General features: G+C 40.4%; 1 protein-coding gene across 6 annotated transcripts in view; it reads left to right on the top strand.

The window, feature by feature from the left end:
• The window catches only part of GPBP1L1 (GC-rich promoter binding protein 1 like 1), a 65,106-nt gene extending 45,845 nt beyond the window's left edge, over window positions 1-19,261 (top strand). For 5 of the 6 annotated variants that reach the window (XM_017540853.2, XM_017540855.2, XM_017540856.2 and 2 more), the window contains 8 exons: window positions 3,407-3,479; window positions 5,560-5,753; window positions 12,260-12,400; window positions 12,837-12,995; window positions 15,679-15,803; window positions 16,599-16,701; window positions 17,866-18,014; window positions 19,144-19,261. In XM_017540853.2, the coding sequence (XP_017396342.1) occupies window positions 3,407-3,479; window positions 5,560-5,753; window positions 12,260-12,400; window positions 12,837-12,995; window positions 15,679-15,803; window positions 16,599-16,701; window positions 17,866-18,014; window positions 19,144-19,162 (963 nt within the window). In that variant the 3' untranslated portion in view covers window positions 19,163-19,261. Of the gene's footprint in view, window positions 1-3,406; window positions 3,480-5,559; window positions 5,754-12,259; window positions 12,401-12,836; window positions 12,996-15,678; window positions 15,804-16,598; window positions 16,702-17,865; window positions 18,943-19,143 lie in introns of those variants that run through there. The other variant, XM_017540857.1, reaches the window with a different exon arrangement.
• The last annotated feature ends 673 nt before the right edge of the window (window positions 19,262-19,934 follow it).

Here is a 19,934-nt window from a genome sequence, read left to right as displayed (position 1 = left end):
CCAGATTGTGATCTTGAAATAGTTTATCTGGTCAGGATACTTAAGAGCTTGGAATATTTTTTTCATACAGATAACAAGTAATTAAATAACTACTTGGGTTGTAGCAAAAGGATTTAGAAGCCAAATTGAAGAGGGTTCCACAGGCCAACCGTGAGACAGTTTTATCCATCAATTAATGACATTAACAGTGAGGGTTTAGGCCGGGCACGGTGGCTCAAGCCTGTAATCCCAGCACTTTGGGAGGCCGAGGCGGGTGGATCACGAGGTCAAGAGATCGAGACCATCCTGGTCAACATGGTGAAACCCCGTCTCTACTAAAAATACAAAAAATTAGCTGGGCATGGTGGCACGTGCCTGTAATCCCAGCGACTCAGGAGGCTGAGGCAGGAGAATTGCCTGAACTCGGGAGGCGGAGGTTGCGGTGAGCCGAGATCGTGCCATTGCACTCCAGCCTGGGTAACAAGAGCGAAACTCCGTCTCAAAAAAAAAAAAAAAAAAAAAAAAAAAAACAAAACAGTGAGGGTTTGAGTCACATCAAATAGGATTTAAATCTGTGAGTTCACAATGATACCTGCCTCACCTTAGGAACAAGCATGTGTCTTATCTTTTCTATATGAACTGTACCATTGAATCACCAAATAGTAGATGAGGGAAGTTCCTATTTATGGAAATGTACTAGTTTATAAAGAATTATAAAATTACATCGTTTTTGCATCTTGTATTGTGTCAACAGTTTTAGGCTATGAGCATCAGTGTCTGCCAATATCACCAAAAGAAGCACAACCAGATGTGTGTTTCTCCTAATGGAAGAATACAAAACCACCACCAAGGATTCTGTAATCCTTGGTAATCCTTCTGTAATTAAAACCAACTACTAATTTATAGAAAATGCAGAGGTGTTAAGATTTTCTAAAAACTAGTAGATTAAAAGTTGAGATTATTTTGGAGACAAAACTATAGTGTCCAGTGAGATGCAGTTGGATAGCTAAAAAAAAAAAAAAGGCAGTGATCACCTTAAGTATAAGCTTTTATTTTTTAGTTTTTTTTTTGAATGAGATTTGTAATGTCTTTCTGGTTTGACTGGTAATGTTATGTTGCTTAAGCCATGTGTTTAAAATAACTTTTACTGTTATTCATTTGTTCTATATTTTTTTCTGTTTATATTTTACTGTTTTTGAAAGTTTTAAAACTGTACATTTTTGGCTGGGCGCAGTGGCTCACACCTGTAATCCTAGCACTTTGGGAGGCTGAGGTGGGTTTATAACCTGAGGTCAGGAGTTGGAGACCAGCCTGGCCACCATAGTGAAACCCCGTCTCTACTAACAACAAAAACACACACACATGCACGCACGCACGCACGCACGCAAATTAGCTGGGCATGGTGGTGGGTGCCTGTAATCCCAGCTACTCAGTAGGCTGAGGCAGGAGAATTGCCTGAACCCGAGAGGCAGAGGTTGCAGTGAATGGAAGTTGTACCACTGCACTCCAGCCTGGGCAAGAGAGCGAGACTGTCTCAAACAAAACAAAAACTATACAGTTTTAAAACAGTGGAAAGAGGTAAAAGATACTGTATAAATAAGAGCATTGTCTCTGAGAGCCCTGGATACAATATGGCTAAGAACACATGCCTGTTAAAATGAAGCAAGGAAACAACCAGAGCTTTTATTGCTGGGTACTCTTTCTACCTATACTGTTCCATCTAGGGGAATGTTTTTATCTGTCCTTCAAAACTATCACTGATTTGTCCACTTAAATAGCAAGTTGGCAGTTCCATTTGCATTTGTGCTTGTTCTCTTCATAGTGGTTCTCACCTTGATTGGTTGAAAAATACATACCTGCTAGAGGCCCTGCCCCTAAAGATTCTGATTTAGAAGCTCGGTAGTGGAGTCCAGGTGTCTTTTTGTTGTTTGTACAATGTTTATAGGCAGTTGTGCTGAAAAGCCATTTTCCAGCTGGGCACGGTGGCTCACACCTGTAATCTCAGCACTAAGCTATGTGAGGCCAAGGTGAGCAGATCACTTGAGGTGAGGAGTTCCAGACCAGCCTGGTCAACATGGTGAAACCCCATCTCTACTAAAAATACAAAAAATAGCCAGGTGTGGCATTGTGCACCTGTAATCCCAGTTACTCAAGAGGCTGAGGCAGGAGAATTGCATGAACCTGGGAGGTGGAGGTTGCAGTGAGCCAAGATCTTATCACTGCACTCCAACCTGGGCAACAGAGCAAGACTCCGTCTCATAAAACAAAACAAAACAAAAACATTTTCTTTCCTACCCTGTTACCAAGATTGTAAAGTTTAGGCTAGGACAGCAGTATCATACAATTACTAAGTCTAGTCTATTGCTCTTAACTCTTCTCTGCCCTTTTACTTACCTCTTTCTCTGCTTCTGTTGCCTTTATTACCCTCCTGGACTATGCAGTTGATCTCCTACTGGTCTCTTAGTTGATACTTAAAGCCTTTAGATCTATTTCTCAAGCTGCTACTAGAGTGGCTGTTGTAAATTAATAATTAGATTGTGTTAACTCTGCATGAAAGACAGCTCCCTATTACCTGCAGAATAACTTATTCTCCCATAAAAAATCCTCCACCAGCTGACTTTTGCCTACTTTGCCAGGTGATCTCTTTCCCCACAGAAGGGTCCCCTCATTCCCTAGCACTAATCATGATGAACTATTTGCAGATCTGTGAATATTCTATTTAATGCTTCCCTAGTGTGCAGTGAGCTTTCTTTTCCTGGAATTAACCATTTTCCAGCTTTGGAATTTATCTTTAAGATTCCTAGATGACCTGCAGTGAAACCTTTTCTGATAGGACTTCTCTATTAAGTACAATTGACATTTCTTCCTGAGTACTCCTTATTCCCTAATACAGACTTTTTTCACAGTCCCTGTAGCCTTTTATTGTACTTGTCTACAAGGTTTTGTAGTGAAACTGACCCTTGTGAAGATGGGCTCTTCTTGATTGTATTTCTGGCAGTCTTTGGCATATCGTCTACCCCTGCCCTACACCTGTCTTAGAGGAGTGAATACTATACATTTCACTAACCAGATTGTCCTTTAATCTGAGGAAAATGATCCACATCCTTGTTCATCTAACTTTCAGTGCCTCCTTATTTGGCATACATGTCCTATTGAAAAGTGGGAACTTGCACATTTGGTCTGTTTATTTAAAAAATAAAATCCCTTATATCAAAGGAAATGAAACTCAGGAGAGCATAAGATTAACATACTACCTATTGATTTTGCATTTCAACATCTTGTTTGTTATAATTCTGAATACAGTGTTAAATTAATAAGTGCTGCAAATATGTAATTATTTGATAGGTTCCACGGTGATGGCTACTTTGTGAAAAGTGCCAAAATGATCAGCTTTCTGTATCAACCATTCATATCACTTTTTTCCTAGCCTTCCTTGAATCCAGAAGCTGGCAAACAGAATCAGCCATGCAGACCTATTGGGACCCCTTCTGGAGTATGGGGTAAGTAGATTTTGCCATTTTAAAGGCATAACTTAAAAATTTTTTTCTTAGCAGGGAGAGGAACAAAGATTCCTTTATCTTTTTTTGTTTTATCTTGTTTCTCATCACTTGCATTTGCCCATGGTAACTAACATCCAACTATAGCAGGTTATTCTGCCCCACCCCGCCCCAACCCCAAATACCATTGAAATGGTATCATGGGGCCGGGCGCAGTGGCTCACACCTGTAAATCCCAGCAGTTTGGGAGGCCGAGGTGGGTGAATCACAAGATTAGGAGATGGAGAACATCTTGGCCAACATGGTGAAACCCCATCTCTACTAAAAATACAAAAAAATTTAGCCAGGCGTGATGGCGTGCACCTGTAGTCCCAGCTACTCAGGAGGCTGAGACAGGAGAATTGCTTGAACCCAGGTGGCAGAGGTTGCAGTCAGCTGAGATCGCACCATTGCACTCTCTCAAAGAAAAGAAGAAAAAAAAAAAAAAAAACAACTGTTATCATGTTACTGGAGTCAGAATACAGACAACTGAGAGCTTATAGAACCCTGAATTTGGAAGGAGTTGTTTTGGTGTTGGTGGTTGTTTGTTTGAGACAGTCTCATTCTGTTGCCCAGGCTGTAGTGCAGTGGCATGATCTCGGCTTACTGCGATCTCCACCTCCTTAGCTGGGATTACACCACACCTGGCTAATTTTTGTATTTTTAGTCCAGGCAGGGTTTTACCACGTTGGTCAGGCTTGTCTCAAGTTCCTGGCCTGAAGCGATACACCTGCCTCAGTCTCCCAAAGTGCTGAGATTACAGGCATGAGCCACTGCACCCAGCCTAGAAGCAGATTTTAAGTAGAAAAAGTTGATAAAAAGTAACTTTTAATTAACATTGCTAATTCACTTACAATAACTAAATTTTATGTTATGGTTGTCTTCCAAATACATGCTGGGTATACATATATATATGAATAAATGTATGAATAATATATGAATATATGTATGTGTGTGTATATATACATATAAATTTATATATATATATGTATTTTTTAATTTTTTTTAAGGAGACGAGGTCTCACTATGTTCTCCAGTCTGGTCTTGAACTACTGGCTTCCAGCATTCCTCCTGCCTCAGCCTTCTGAGTAGCTGGGATTATAGGCACATGCCGCCCTGTCTGGCTTCTCAATATTATTAAATACAATTCAGAAGTGTTCTTTGTTATATAATACCATATCCTGTGAATATACCATTTCATTCAACCAGTTTCCAATTGTCTGATCTTTTATGTTTTGGCAGTTATAAATAATACTTGTTATAGAGGGTGAGGGGGAAACATATATAAATGCCACGTATTTGCATATATTTCTTGGTAATAAAAAAAAAAATAAGATGAATCTGGCTTTTTTTTTTTTTTTTTTTTAAAAAAAAAAAAAAAAAAAAAAAAAATAAAAAAAAAAAAAAAAAAAGTTAATAAAATATCTGATTGGAATGATAACTGCACGAATCTATGCTATACCTTCCTGCCAGCTCTATTATACTATTGCTTATCTAAGATATCCCCTAATTGCTTTTTTTTTTTTTTTTTTCTGACATGGAGTCTTGCTCTTCACCCAGGCTAGAATGCAGTGACAAGAAAGGAATCTGTATTTCAAACCAAACCTAATCTGTGGCATTTTTCCACATTGCCCAGGCTGGTCTCAAACTCCTGGACTCAAGTGATATGCCCACCTCAGCACCTCCAAGTGCTGGAATTACAGATGTGAGCCACAGTGCCTGGTCCTTGGATTTATTATTTGGTTCATGCCTGACTGATTACATTGTACATCAGACATACTGTGCCCCCTGAAGGATTGCTAACATCTTTGGGCTTCTGGCTGATTTATAAATTTAGTATCAAGTTCCTCATATGCTGCATTTTTTGTACGTTCCTGAGTAGTCTCACTTTTAAAGAGTATCTATTAAGTGCATACCAGGGAATGTTTAATCCCTCTGTCTTAGCTGTGAGTTGTTTTGTTGACTAAGGCCTTTGTATAAACTATGCTTCATGTTACACAACAGGTTTGACATTCTTTTGTCTCTCCACTATTATATTTCACAGAAAACCCACCTAGTGCCAAGCAACCCTCCAAGATGCTAGTTATCAAAAAAGTTTCCAAAGAGGATCCTGCTGCTGCCTTCTCTGCTGCATTCACCTCACCAGGATCTCACCATGCAAATGGGAACAAATCTTCATCCTTGGTTCCAAGTGTCTATAAGAACCTGGTTCCTAAGCCTGTACCACCTCCTTCTAAGGTATGATTAGAATCAGGTTAAGAACCTTGTACAAGAGAAGTTTGGGAGTAAATCAGAAAAAAATTAATAAATTTGTTTTTTCTTGCCAAATCAGTCACCAGATACTCAGTACCTGTTATATGTATAGTATTTTACTGTCTCCAGATTCTACTCCTGCCAGTTGGATTTTTAGTAGACCTCTCAGACTCATTAGCTTCATCATTTCATAATCTTTCTCCTGATTTGCAGTTTTCTTTCTTTCCTTCTTTTTCTTTTCTTTTCTTTTTTTTTTTGAGACAGTTTCTTACTGTCACCCACGTTGGAGTGCAATGGCACAATCATGGCTCAGTGTGTAACCTCAGCCTCCCAAGTAGCTGGAACTACAGGTGCATGCCACTATGCCCGGCTTATTTTTTGTAGAGACAGGATCTCATTCTGTTGCCCAGGGGCTCTTTAACTCCTGGCCTCAGGCAATTCTCCCACCTCAGGTTCCCAAAGCACTGAGATTATAGGCACGTGGCTCCTCTGGTTTTCTGTAAGAGCAGCAACATCCATCTGATCACTCAGCTTGACTACCTTGGCTACTTCTCTTCCTCCTTACTCATTCTCCTCAGCCAAGGAATTACAAAGTCCCTATTAGTTATTCTTTCTATGCTGCCCTTGTTCAGGACTTTGTCATCTCACATTTACTATTGCAGTATACCTTTCTATTTTCTCATGTCTCTGTGTCCTGCAGAACTGCCAGAATGATCATCCCAGAACAATTGAATATATCACATTCCTTCTTGAATCCTTTCAGTGGCTCCAAACCATTTATAGAAGGGAGTGGTAAATTTTTTTATTTGAAGGGCCAGATAATAAATATTTTAGGCTTTCCTTGATACATATGATTTTTGTTACACATTGCTTTTTTTTTTCAACTCCCTAAAAATGTAAAAAAATATCATGAGCTCATGAATCATACAGAAATGGCTCAGGTGAGATTTGGCCCATGGATCATACTTTGCCAGTCTTTTAATCAGTGTCCAGATTAAGCATCGGCACGTGAAATTTTCTTATAGCCAAACTCTAATACTTAAATAGTGATGGGTTCTCACAGTATTGCCCAGGCTGGTCTCAAACTTCTGGGCTCAAGCCATCCTCCCACCTTGACCTTGCAAAGTGCTAGGATTACGGCCTTGAGCCACCACGCCTGGTCTCTTAATAATTTCACTGAGAATAATTATTCTACTGATAATGATTGGAGTTTTCAAGATGGATTAGATCTACAAGAGAAGAGGATAGAAGAGGAGTACAGAATGGGATAGTACTGACAAACTGTATTTCAGAAAAAAATGGTAAACTATCACAGAAATACAAGTGGGTAAGTTTGCAATAGCAACAGGGGAAGCAAGTTGAGGAAAATAACTGGAAAAAAGCCTTAGTGATTAGAAAGTTCCAGGAGACTTTTTTTTTTTTTTTATTGTATTTGGGCTCTGGGGTACATGTGCACATCCTGCAGGATTGTTGCATGGGCACATAAATGCCATGGTGGTTTGCTGTCTCCATCCCCACCTCCCCCAGTCACCTACATCAGGCATTTCTCCTGGTGTCCAGGAGACTTTTGAGTTGATGTTTTTAGGTAAAGTAGGTCTGAAACAATATTTCAAGGACTTTTGGAAATATGTGGAGGTAGTGGCACCTTTTAACCTTGGAAGTAAAAGGAACTAGATCGAATATAGGTGGTAGAAAACATAAGTGCATAAATGAGGAAATCTGTAGGAAGAAGCCACTGGAAGCAACTTGAACTGTACTTGGAAGAGAGGAGGTCAGTAAAGGGTCATGGACCAAGAATAAATATGTGGGAATAAAACTTAATTGACAAGTACAATTATCTTCGAAAAGGGTTTAGGATATTATTTTCCTCTGATGTAGAAGGGAAAGAATGTGAATTCAAGTGAAGAGAGCAATTACAAAGAAGGAAACAGCCAAGCATGGAAGTTAACTGCCAGGCTATGGAATAGACAGATTCTACCTTGCTCCTTCTTCCTCTTACGACCTTGGGCAAATTTCTTCACTTCCAAGCATTAGTTTCTTCTTCTATAAAATAGGGATAATAATACACACCTTTTTTGGTGAGAAGTAAATAAAATTTTATGAAATAACTAAAACTGGCATATAAGTGCCAATAAATGTTATTGTTCCCAATCTGCCAGCACACCTTATGTTTGTCCCAATTCTTAAGAGCTTATAAAGACTTTCTTAAGTGTTACTTTAAGATGTCTGCAAGCATTCTGCAGGACTATCGAAAATACAAAAATGAGTAAGAAAATGTCATAGTGTCCTCAAGGATCTAATAAAAGGTAAAAAAGTGACAAGGATAAAAATTATGATACAAAACTTAAGATCACTTTAGCCCTGTTGTAAGTCAGGGGTAGAATGAAGATTGGAAAACGAATATAAAGCAGTTGCTCTTGAAGCTTGAACAGGCTGGTGACAGTTGGCAGAGAAGGGAGGTAGGTAGTAATGGCAGATAGTAAGAGGAAAATTAGACAGCAAAAGAAAACAGAAGACATTCTACCCTGGGAAATTAGGGTAACTATGGAAGATCAGGTTTCAGGAAATGTGGTTGTGATTCTGGGTACCTAGAATGTGAAATGTTAGAAGGAAGAAGAGGTAAGATAACTAATAAGCAAATGTTGATTTATCCATTAATTCTATCTAGACATTAGCAATAATTATTGAGTATCTATGTAGTAAACACTGGGTGTCACTAGAGGCACAAAATAATACTTGGCCTTTAATCCCAGAGTTCACCATCTAATGAAGAAACAGACATTTTTAAAAAATTGTCCTTTTCTGCCTAGGAAGGGTTGTCAGAGTCTTTACAGATAACTGGGGTTCAAATATATGATAAAGGGAACATCCATTTGTTGACATCTTACTGTGTTTCTTTGTTAGACCTTTTACACATACTAAAGCATTTACTCATTTAATCCTGGGATATAGGGAATTACGTACTGTGCAGTTACATAGCTAATAAGTGGTAGAGTCAGGCTTTTAACCCAGGTCTGACTTCAAAACCAGAGCCCTTTCTACTGTTCCAGAATGCCTCCTGTCTTGAAGGATGAAGAATAGAAAAGGAAGATGAGAATTTAGTCTTTTGAGTCAAACTTAACTAAGTTGAAATCTTTGTGACACTTTCTAGGGTTGTGATCTTAAGTTATTTGATTTTGCTAAAATTTTCTTTTCTTTTTTTTTTTTTTTTGAGACGGAGTTTCGCTCTTGTTGCCCAGGCTGGGGTGCAATGGCGCGATCTCGGCTCACCGCAACCTCCGCCTCCTGGGTTCAGGCAATTCTCCTGCCTCAGCCTCCAGAGTAGCTGGGATTACAGGCACGCACCACCATGCCCAGCTAATTTTTTTGTAGTTTTAGTAGAGACGGGGTTTCACCGCGTTGACCAGGATGGTCTCGATCTCTTGACCTTGTGATCCACCCACCTCGGCCTCCTAAAGTGCTGGGATTACAGGCGTGAGCCACCGCGCCTGGCCTAAAATTTTCATAACAGTAAATTGAAGCAAGTAATTGGAATGCAGTGTTTGAATCATCCTAATTCCTCAGTAAGTGGACATTTAAAAACAGTAGTACTGGTCGGGCGTAGTGGCTCACACCTGTAATCCCAGCATTTTGGGAGGCCAAGGTGGGAGAATCACGAGATCATGAGTTCAAGACCTGCCTGGCCAACACAGTGAAACCCTGTCTGTACTAAAAGTACAAAACATTAGCCAGGGGTGCGCCCCAGCTACTTGGGAGGTTGAGGAAGGAGAATTGCTTGAACCTGGGAGGTGGAGGTTGCATTGAGCCAAGATTGCGCCACTGCACTCCAGCCTGGGTGACAGCAGTGCAAGACTCCATCTCAAAAAAAAAAAAAAAGAACTAGTTCATTAGAAAGCAAGTAGCTGGGACATTCTTGGCAGAGGGAACCTGTTGTTACCCAGAAAATTGATGCAGAATATGGTATGTTTGGAATAAAGGAACCATAGTGGTTTGGTATGGCTGGCATGTGAAAGTGGATGGGGAAGTAAGACTTCACAGAGGCCTCTATAAAAAGCGTAAGAGAGAGGTTAAAGTAGGTAGGAGGTGCTTTTTTTAATGAAGTTCACCTGGTTCAACAGATTACAGCAGAAGAAGAGTACGAAGGCTAGCATGCTAGAATGCTTGAATGCTTACATCCATTGAAAAGAAGGAAATTCAAGAGGTAACAAGAGAACCAAGAGAGTGAAGCATCTGGAACTCAAGAAGGGAAAAAGGGACAGATTTAGAAAATATTGTAATGAGCAATATCACATTTCCTAAAGAAGACAAATTTTTTACAGCTGGCCTTTGTAATCTAACGATGAAATTTGGGCCAGGTACAGTGGCTCATACCTGTAATCCCAGCACTTTGGGAGGCCGAGGTGGGTAGATCACAAGGGCAAGAATTCAAGACCAGCCTGGCCAACATGGTGAAACCCCATCTCTACTAAAAATATAAAAATTAGCTGGAAATGGTGGTGCATGCCTGTAATCCCAGCCACTTGGAGGCTGAGGTAGGAGCATTGCTTGAACCAGGACCTGGGAGGCAGAGGTTGCAGTAAACTGAGATCACGTCACTGCATTCCAGCCTGGGCTACAAAGTGAGACTCCGCTTCAAAAAAAAATAAGAAAAAATAAAGATGAAATTTTTGGTTATTTATTAAAGAGTTGTTTTACTAAAATGGGAATAGAGGTGAGTATTGCAGGTAACTAAGCAGTTAATGAGCAAGTGAAAGATAGCTGATACCGTCTTACTCAGAAGTTTGGCAATAAAAGGAACGTGATATATAAGATTGAGGGAAAATAAGAAGTCTGGCTTTTTTCTCCTAATTTCAGTAAGATGGGTTAGCATATTTGGTAAACTTGAAAGAGAACAAACAGTGTTAGGAGGAAGTTCCTTTGAACCTGAGGGGCAAATGGGAGAGGGGGTGGGAGAAAGTTTGAGCCCAGTGATTTTAGAATTTTCAGTCCAGTGGGAGAAGATGACCACTTGAAGTGGAGCAAGTTAGGGCCGATTCAGAATTTAGAGGAAAAGGAGAGAACATTTTAAAAACAGCAACAACAAAAAACTGGTTATACAGTTCACCTTAATGGACTTTTACATATATAATCATGTAATAAAAACAGGCATGGGCCATAATGATTTTTCCAGGGGGTAGTCCAGGTATTCCATAAAGTTTTAAGTTACTATCAATTAAGTTGAAATAAAATTGGCAGAGATGTAGATACTCTGTTTTATGTAACAGAGTAAATCTTTTGTACTACTGTGGCAGAAACCCGAGTGTTTCTCTGCTCTGAAGTGACATTGTTTTAAAGACAGGACATCTGGTGACTCCACAACTCAGGAAAGGTCACAAATCGTCTTTGATAGTTAACCTGACCCAAGCAACCATCTTTAGATTTTTATCAATGCAAGAAAATAATTAATCCTCTTTCAGGTTGGGTCATTGTTTCTCTGATCTGCTTGCTTGTTCTTTTTGGAGGCATTTTGGGATAGTGAAAAGGCAGTTTCATTTACTAGCTGAATAACCTTGAACAAATTCTTACGGTCAGTATCATTCTCTATTAAAAGTCAACATAACAATTATTAGGCCTCATTTATTTAAAAAATAAAACTGTGACCATCATCTGGTACATGGCAGATAGTGAAGTTAATTCCATTCCTAAAGCTATTATTGTGTCTTCGTTTAATAACCATCAACCAAGAAAGCACTCAGGAAATGAATTCATTTCACTTAGGCCCCTTCTTTGTCCTGGAGGTCCTCAGTTCTAAGTGTTTACTCTGGAAAATTAAGCACCACTCCATTGACCTGCCTCATTTTCCTTCCTCTCCTCAGACAGTGTGGTTAACTCTGTATTCCAGCTATCCATCATAGTAGGGGATATGGCCAGAGTGACAGAATAGGCCCAGACCTTGCAAGGTTGAGTAGACAGGCCTCCAGACTAAATCAGGATTGTTCAGCCATTTACAATAGCCACCCTGGCCTGGAACTAGGCTATTGCCATCAGAGTTCCTGGAAAGCAGCAATTTTCTGATGCATTTTGTGGGCTATCAGGATTACATTAAACAAAATTAAACACTATTAAAAAACGTTTTGGGATTCAGTAAATTTGGAAAATGCTGTATAACTACCTCTCAAGTTCTTATGTGCAGTTAAATGCTTTGAAAAATTGCACAGAAAAGAACCGCGTTGAACTTTTTTCACCCTAGTCCCTCCCAAACTCATTGAGCTAGAGCCCTCTTTTTGAGAAGTCCCTATTAATGTCCCATGGCTCTTCTGTATCCCATCTGCCTTTTTCCTTGAAGTGCCTCACCTCTAAAAGAAGTTGCGTACTTCCCAAACATGTTAAGACAGGTACGCCCTGGAAACTTATGTTCTCATATGACATTTCACTCTTTGCTTTATGATTTTATAAGCTGAGCTTCTGTTTGTGTCCCTGTTCTTACTGATTTGTTCTTTCATCCTGTGTAGCCTAATGCATGGAAAGCTAACAGAATGGAGCACAAGTCAGGATCCCTTTCCTCTAGCCGGGAGTCCGCTTTTACCAGTCCAATCTCTGTTATCAAACCAGTGGTACTGGCTGGTGGTGCAGCTCTGAGTTCTCCCAAAGAGGTGAGTGAGGATAAAGCAAGGCAGCTTTTTCTGAAATTTCCATTTCCCGTTCACTTATACTAAGATAACCAGTGTAACATGTATAGCTGTGACACTTTCTTTTGTAGCTGAGAATTGTTTCTTTATTGATGTTTCTGTTCGCATCCAAAAGTGGGCAGTAGCCAAATGGGGTAAATGCCCTGTGGTGGACTAAGGTCATGCTATGTTAGATTGGCATTCTGCTGGTCTGAAGAAAGATCAAAGAGGTGCCTTGTAAGCCCGCTACTCTTAACTATATAAACCCTACAGAACTAAAGTCTGCTTAAATAAAAGGATTGTTTGGTTTAAGACAGAGTGATAAATAGGCTACAAATTCTTGAAGTCAGTGCTGTGTAGAAGAGAACCCCAGTTCCTGCTCTTTGCTGTCAGGAGCAACCTATTTGTGGTATTTGCCCAGAGTCCTTCCAGCACCACCCCTCCAATTGAGATCAGCTCCTCTCGTCTGACCAAGTTGACCCGCCGAACCACTGACAGAAAGAGTGAGTTCCTCAAGACTCTGAAGGATGACCGGAATGGAGACTTCTCAGAGAACAGAGACTGTGACAAGCTGGAAGATGTAAGAGCATAGGCTTTTTCTGGGGTAGCCTAGGAATTTTCCTTTCATACATATGTGCTTCCTTCTTCTTCTTAAAGGATAAAGATGTGGCAATATTTTTAAATGTACAGAGATAGTATTTGTAGCTGTAACTTCCTCCTAGACCATGTAGTAAAGTGAGATTAATCCTTTAAAAGTTTGTGTTTTACATTTAGATCTGTGACCCATTTTATTTTTGTGAAGGTTATAAGGTCTTTGTTTAGATTGATTTTTTTATGTGAGTGTCCAGTCGTTCCCTCACCATTTGTTGAAAAGACTATCTTTTCTCCATTGTATTTCCTTTGTCAAAGATCAGTTGTCTATTTGTGGGCTCTCTGTTCTGTCCCATTGAACTATTTGTGTCACTTTCTGTCAGCACCACACTTTTTTCCCTCCACACCTCTTATGAGCACTTTACCCACACTGTTTTAATTGCTCTAGCTTTTGTGCTAAGTCTTGATGTCAGGTAGTTATCAGTCCTCTGGTTTTATTCTTCTGTATTGTGTTAGCTGTCCTGGATCTTTTGCCTTTTCTTTCTTTTTTTTTTTTTTCATGTAGTCCACCCATTTAATTGTTTTGGAGTTATAGGCCAATGGAAAGAAAAACAATTTTCCATCTTATTAAAATTAAGACCTCTTTGGGCAGTAAGTTAAAAACAGCTGAACAAAAACACTTCAAACTTGGCAGGTTGCTAGGACTCCTGAGGAATCATGTCACAGCCAAGTTTCCAAAAAATATTTGAAATTAAGGTTTAGGGATTTTAAAGGTCTCTTCTGGGTCCAAGCTTTTGGCAGACATCAAATTTTTGTAAATCATTCTGGAAGAGAGGAACTAGCCCAACCGGTTTTTTCCCTTCCTTGCCCAGGCAGATTGAAACGAGGACTAAATCATCAATGGAGTTTGAAAGAGAGGAATCCTACCATAATAACATAGAAAGATCTACATTTCTGTGGCCTGAGGATTGAGGTGTAAGAGGTGATGTGGTACAACTGGAATCATCTTGGCAAGAATTCTAGTAATAACTATTTGAATCACTAGTTGTATACCTTTAGCAAACTCCCTTATCTTCTTTGGGCTTCAGTTTCTCCATGTGTCTTATATAGATCACAGCAATGACAATTGGGGCTTAATTAAAATATTTTTGAAGATACTTGCAAAAGATAAAGGAAGTTAAAATTATTTTGCATATGCCCCCATCACCCTCATTCTACCACACGAAATTATAGGATTGTTTCAAATTGTTTACATGGTTTTGGTTGCAGAGACTTGTCTTAAATGAGAAAAGAGGCTGAGCTCACATCAGCTCTCAAATCCAGCCCTTGTGATTATGTTTACTTAGTGCTGTGAAAGTCAGCACTGCATTTTGAAGACTGATGTTGTCAAGATGATGAATTAGCCATGTGGTCAATCCGATTTGGGTAATCAAATGGTCTAAATATCTGACCCAAACTAAATTCTAATCATTTCTATTCTCAATTTTGGTAGTAATTTGGGTTTACATTAAGATTATTCAATCCAAGCCACATTGGTTAATGAGGAAGAGTGGAAAAGAAAGGAAGCAGCAGACAAGAAATAAAACAACTAGGGTAATACATTTAAAAGTAGAGGCAGAATTAAGTTTTTAAGAGAAAAATGGGATGTTCATCATCAACGTATTTGCCACACATAAATTGAGCAAGGTATTGCAGAGCATAATGTGATACATAAAGAGTTATGAAGTATAGTACTTGCACTTTAGAAATTTGTAATACAGAGGTCATGGACTTCTGCAAAAAATAATCACAAATGTAATATTTGTTATGTCTCAAATAAATGGTATAGATGGTAGACAGTAAAGGGGTTAACAGAAGGAAAAATAATCATTAAGAGCTGGAAGTCACAGACGGTCTTAGAGCAGACCTTGCCTGAGAGCAAAAAAGTATAAATTTACCCAGCAAAGATAATGAAGTTTATTATTTCCTATGTATACTTCATATCAAAAGATGCTGGCACCAAAAGAGGGAGTTGTTTGTGAAGTGGGAGTAAGTTGAAAAAAATGATTTAAGGTTAGAGTTACTGTCTGGGTGCAGTGGTTCATGCCTGTAGTCCTAGCACTTTGAGAGGCTAAGGCTGGTGAATTGCTTGAGCCAAGGAGTTCAAGACCAGTCAGAACAACATGGCAAAACCCTATCTCTACCAAAAAANTTTTTTGAGACGGAGTTTCACTCTTGTTGCCCAGGCTGGAGTGTAATGGCGCGATCTCAGCTCACTGCAACCTCCGCCTCCCAGGTTCAAGCAATTCTCCTGCCTCAGCTTCCAGAGTAGCTGTGATTACAGGCATGCACCTCCACACCCAGCTAATTTTTGTATTTTTAGTAGAGATGGGGTTTTGCCATGTTGGCCAGGCTGGTCGCAAACTCCTGACCTCAAGTGACCCGCCCGCCTCAGCCTCCCAAAGTACTGTGATTACAGGCATGAGCCACTGCCTCCGGCCTTGCCTTTTCATTAAAGCTTTAGAATCAGTTTGGTGATACAGCAGGTCCCCATTTGTAAATGGGGAAAATCTATGGGCTGAGGCTGTCTTTTGGAAAACACTTTCTGGGTGGTGACTCCTTGATTTCGTAGGTTGCTTATATTACCACAAAGGAACCTTAAACCAATGTGTCCTTACTTTTCCTTATTGCAGTTGGAGGACAACAGTACACCTGAACCAAAGGAAAATGGGGAGGAAGGCTGTCATCAGAATGGTCTTGCTCTCCCTGTAGTGGAAGAAGGGGAGGTTCTGTCACACTCTTTGGAAGCAGAGCACAGGTAAGTGAGGGAAGACATCACAGGGCATGCAGTGTATGATCCTTAAGGACCTTGAACATACTGGAGAAGTTATCTCAGATAGAGGCCCACATGCAGAGAGAAGTGGCCCAATTGTAACTTGTTTTCTGTGTATGCCCCAGGTTGGCCTATTGCCCATCAAGCATTCTTTCCCATACTCAGCCATCTTTTTCACAATCTGCTCTCCAAGACTTTAATATATTTTAACTTCAGGCCAGTCGTGGCTCACACCTGTAATTGCAGCACTTTGGGAGGCTCAGGTGGGTGAATCACTTGAGGTCAAGAGTTTGTGACCAGTCTGGCCAACATGGTGAAACCTTGTCTCTACAAAAAATACAAAAATTAGCTGGGCATGGTAGTACGTGCCTGTAGCCCCAGCTACTAGGGAGGCTGGGACAGGAGAATGGCTTGAACCCAGGAGGCGACAGCTGCATTGAGCTGAGATTGCACCACTGCACTCTAGCCTGCGTGACAGGGGTGCCGTCTCAACAACAACAAAAAAGCCAGACTGCAAGTGCTCTTTCTTCCTTAATGCTATCTTGGTTTCTGCTTCTGCTGTCTCTTCTGTAGCTCTTCCTCTCTCAACAGTAAAGAGCCTCCAGTTATTTATAATCACTCAAGTAGCTGAAATTAGAGCTTGTCCCACAGGGAGGAAAACAATTCCTTCTTTAACATCAGTTGCCCCTGGGCATAAAAGTTTTCTGTGGATAGTGGTGGGCTGTTCACTTAGGCTTAATGATGGCATATTTTCTTTACCTGTCCTTCTATGTCCGCCAGGTTATTGAAAGCAATGGGATGGCAAGAATATCCTGAAAATGATGAGAATTGCCTTCCCCTCACAGAGGATGAGCTCAAAGAGTTCCACATGAAGACAGAGCAGGTTTGTTGTCAGCCTTTTTCCTGGAGACCAGTTAGTAAGCTGGAGAATAAGGAGTTAGGACAATCCTTGCTATTAGGGAGCCTAGTTTAATGTGAGAGAAAGACCTTGGGAAAAAAAATTACCTTAGTAGAAATGTAGTGGGGCTCCTAAATCTGCCTGGGAAATAAGGATCTCCAGTGGTGGATACAAAAACTAAGTGTCAGTGATTAGCAGATTCTAGAAAATAGTATGTTCTTTCATCCTCTCAGCTCTAACTCCTTACCAGAACCACAAGGCTGTGTTCCAGAGTTATGGTCTGAGCTCTTGGTCTTTAAGGAAGCAGGTTTACCTTCTCTGCTTCCTGTTTTGCACTATAGTTTCCTGGTCCTCTGGCCAGAGCTAAGAAACTAAATAGCTTGTATCAGTTTATTCAACAGTTGCTTGGATTCTTTCTCTGAATAAAACACTGCTACATCTAGGGTGAACAAGACAAATGAGATTTCTACAAAAATCCTTGAACTTCTGGTGGCATATATTTATAGCACAAATTACAATTGGCTATGTCTTTAAAAGGGGCACAGCACAGGCTGACATGAGACCTTGACACTCAGAACTCTGTTAGAAATAAAGACTTTCGGCTGGGCTCAGTGGCTCACGCCTATAATCCCAGCACTTTGCGGGGGGCCAAGGCGGGCAGATCACGATGTCAGGAGTTGAAGGCCAATGTGGTGAAACCCTATCTCTACTAAAAATACAAAAATTAGCCAGGTGTGGTGTTGTGTACCTGTAGTCCCAGCTACTCGGGAGGCTGCGGAAGAAGAATCGCTCGAACCCAGGAGACAGAGGTTACAGTGAGCCAAGATCGCACCACTGCACTTCCAGCCTGGGCAACAGAACAAAGCTGTCTTTTGTCCAGCCTGGATGACAAAGCAAGGAATAAGGACTTTCAAGCCCCATTCCAGACATACTGAATCTGGATCTGCATTTTTGAAAGATGGGTAGATGACTCATTGTACATTAAAGTTTGGAAAGCACTGCTATAAGGGATCTTGGAGGGTTTCTTAGAAGCACCCCCACTCCACATTCTACCCATAATTGAATTGAGGCCTGGCCTTTCTCAGGGCTCATGGGTCAGTACAGACATTGATGTTTTCTCTTTTTCTTCTTCTCCCATACTCACCACAGCTGAGAAGAAATGGCTTTGGAAAGAATGGCTTCTTGCAGAACCGCAGTTCCAGCCTATTCTCCCCTTGGAGAAGCACTTGCAAAGCAGAGTTTGAGGACTCAGATACCGAAACCAGTAGCAGTGAGACATCAGATGACGATGCCTGGAAGTAGGCATATAATGCTCACCATTAAATCAGACCCAGTAAACTCTGTGTGTTTAGGGAGTATACAAAAGAAATTGTTCTTTTCCTTTTCTTATGTTGTTGAATACGTCATTCAGAAGGGAAATAATCATATCCCAAAGACAGAACGATTGGCTTGTTTTGCTTTTGTTGTTGTTCTTCCCTGTTATCTGCTTAATAGAGAGAAGTTTGTGTGGTGGAACAGATTTTTTAAACACACACACACACACACATAGTATATATGGGGCGATGCACAGGTAGGAGCTGGCAATGCAGAGAGAAGAGACACTGGTCTGCAGCAACAGCTTCTACTACCAGCCCTTGGGGCACTCACCCCTGTGCTCAAGCAATCATTGTCAATGACAAAGTGACTATTGAAGTTATAATTGTATTAAATTAATGCTAATAATTTGGATATTTTATTTTATTTTTGGCTGCTCGGGTAACTTTAGCCCTTAACCAAGCAAATGTGGTTTTATGTTTTTTTGTTTTTTTTCTTTTTCCTTTTTGGGTACAGCTGTAAAATATTTGGATATAGGAAATGTTGTGTTATTCTTGCAGCCTTGATATTCAGGGTGGATTGTAAAATATAAATTTTTGTGAGATTTCAAAGATTAAGATTATTTTGATAACATTATTTACAGATTTAAAAGATGTGGTTATCACAAGTCTTGAGGGGAAACTACTGCATAAAATAACTAACTTGGAATAAATATTTTGCATCAGTTTGGATTGTCTGGTGTAAGAAGTATATTTTCGTTAAAATCAGATGAGTGGATTCTTTTTTAGGGGAAATATTTTTAGAAGTTGAGGGGAATGTGAATTCAGACACAACTGTTTCTCTTTTTAGCAGATACTTTTTTGATGCAGAAAAACCTGTGCAATAAATTGAGTAATAAAGTCAGAAACCAAATTTTTTTTCTCAAACTGTTTTTTAGTGCCCATGTATTTACCAATGTACATATTTTAAGGGAAGTCTGTTTTGTTTTCCTACTAAATAAGAACTTGGAGTGGGGACTGGGGGAGAGTTGAACAATGCTAGCTGGATGGCTAGTGGAGAAAACAGGTTTTTTCATTCATCAAATATTTTCTAATCCCCTGTTGTATGTTGCAGGCATTATGCAAGGCTCTAAGGTTGTGTGGAGTACCCAGCCCAGCAGGGGAGAGAACAGACAGTAACTTAAGAAAAAGGCCAGGTGTTCAGGAGCAGCCTGGGGAACACAGCGACCTGTCTCTACAAAAAAATAAAATTATTAAAATAGCCAGATCTGGCCAGGTGCAGTGGTTCATGCCTGTAATCCCAGCACTTTGGGAGTCCAGAGTGGGTGGATCATCTGAGGTCAGGAGTTTGAGACCAGCCTGGCCAACATGGCGAAACCCCATCTCTACTAAAAATACAAAAAAATTAGCAGGTGTGGTGGCAGGTGCCTGTAATCCCAACCACTTGGGAGGATGAGGCAGAAGAATTGCTTGAACCTGAGAGGCAGAGGTTGCAGTGAGCTGAGATAGTAGCATTGCACTGCAACCTGGGCAAAAGAGCAGAGACTCTGTCTCAAAAACAAAAACAAAATAGCCAGGTCCACACGGTGGCAGACAGTTGTAGTCCTAGCTTCTCAGGAGGCTAAGGGAGGAGGACTGCTTGATTCCAGGAGAGTTCAGGGCTACAGTGAGCCATGATGGCACCACTGCAGTCCAGCCTGGATGACAGTGAGACCCTATCTCTTGGGGGGTGGGGGGTGGGGTGGGGCGGGAAATAGTCGTTTTTCTACTGAATACGTATCACTGTTGCACCATTGTAAAGTCAAAACAGTCAAATGTCTAACCATTGAAGTAGGGACAAACTTAGTTACTGAAAAGTTGGCTTTGCTATTATTCTCTCAATGTATTGCTAAAAATGTATTCTAT

The sequence above is a fragment of the Cebus imitator genome, unplaced genomic scaffold (genome assembly GCF_001604975.1).
Source record: "Cebus imitator isolate Cc_AM_T3 unplaced genomic scaffold, Cebus_imitator-1.0 Scaffold129, whole genome shotgun sequence".
Taxonomy (NCBI): domain Eukaryota; kingdom Metazoa; phylum Chordata; class Mammalia; order Primates; family Cebidae; genus Cebus; species Cebus imitator.
Note: the sequence above shows the minus strand (reverse complement) of the source record. Positions and strands in the feature narration are given on the sequence as shown.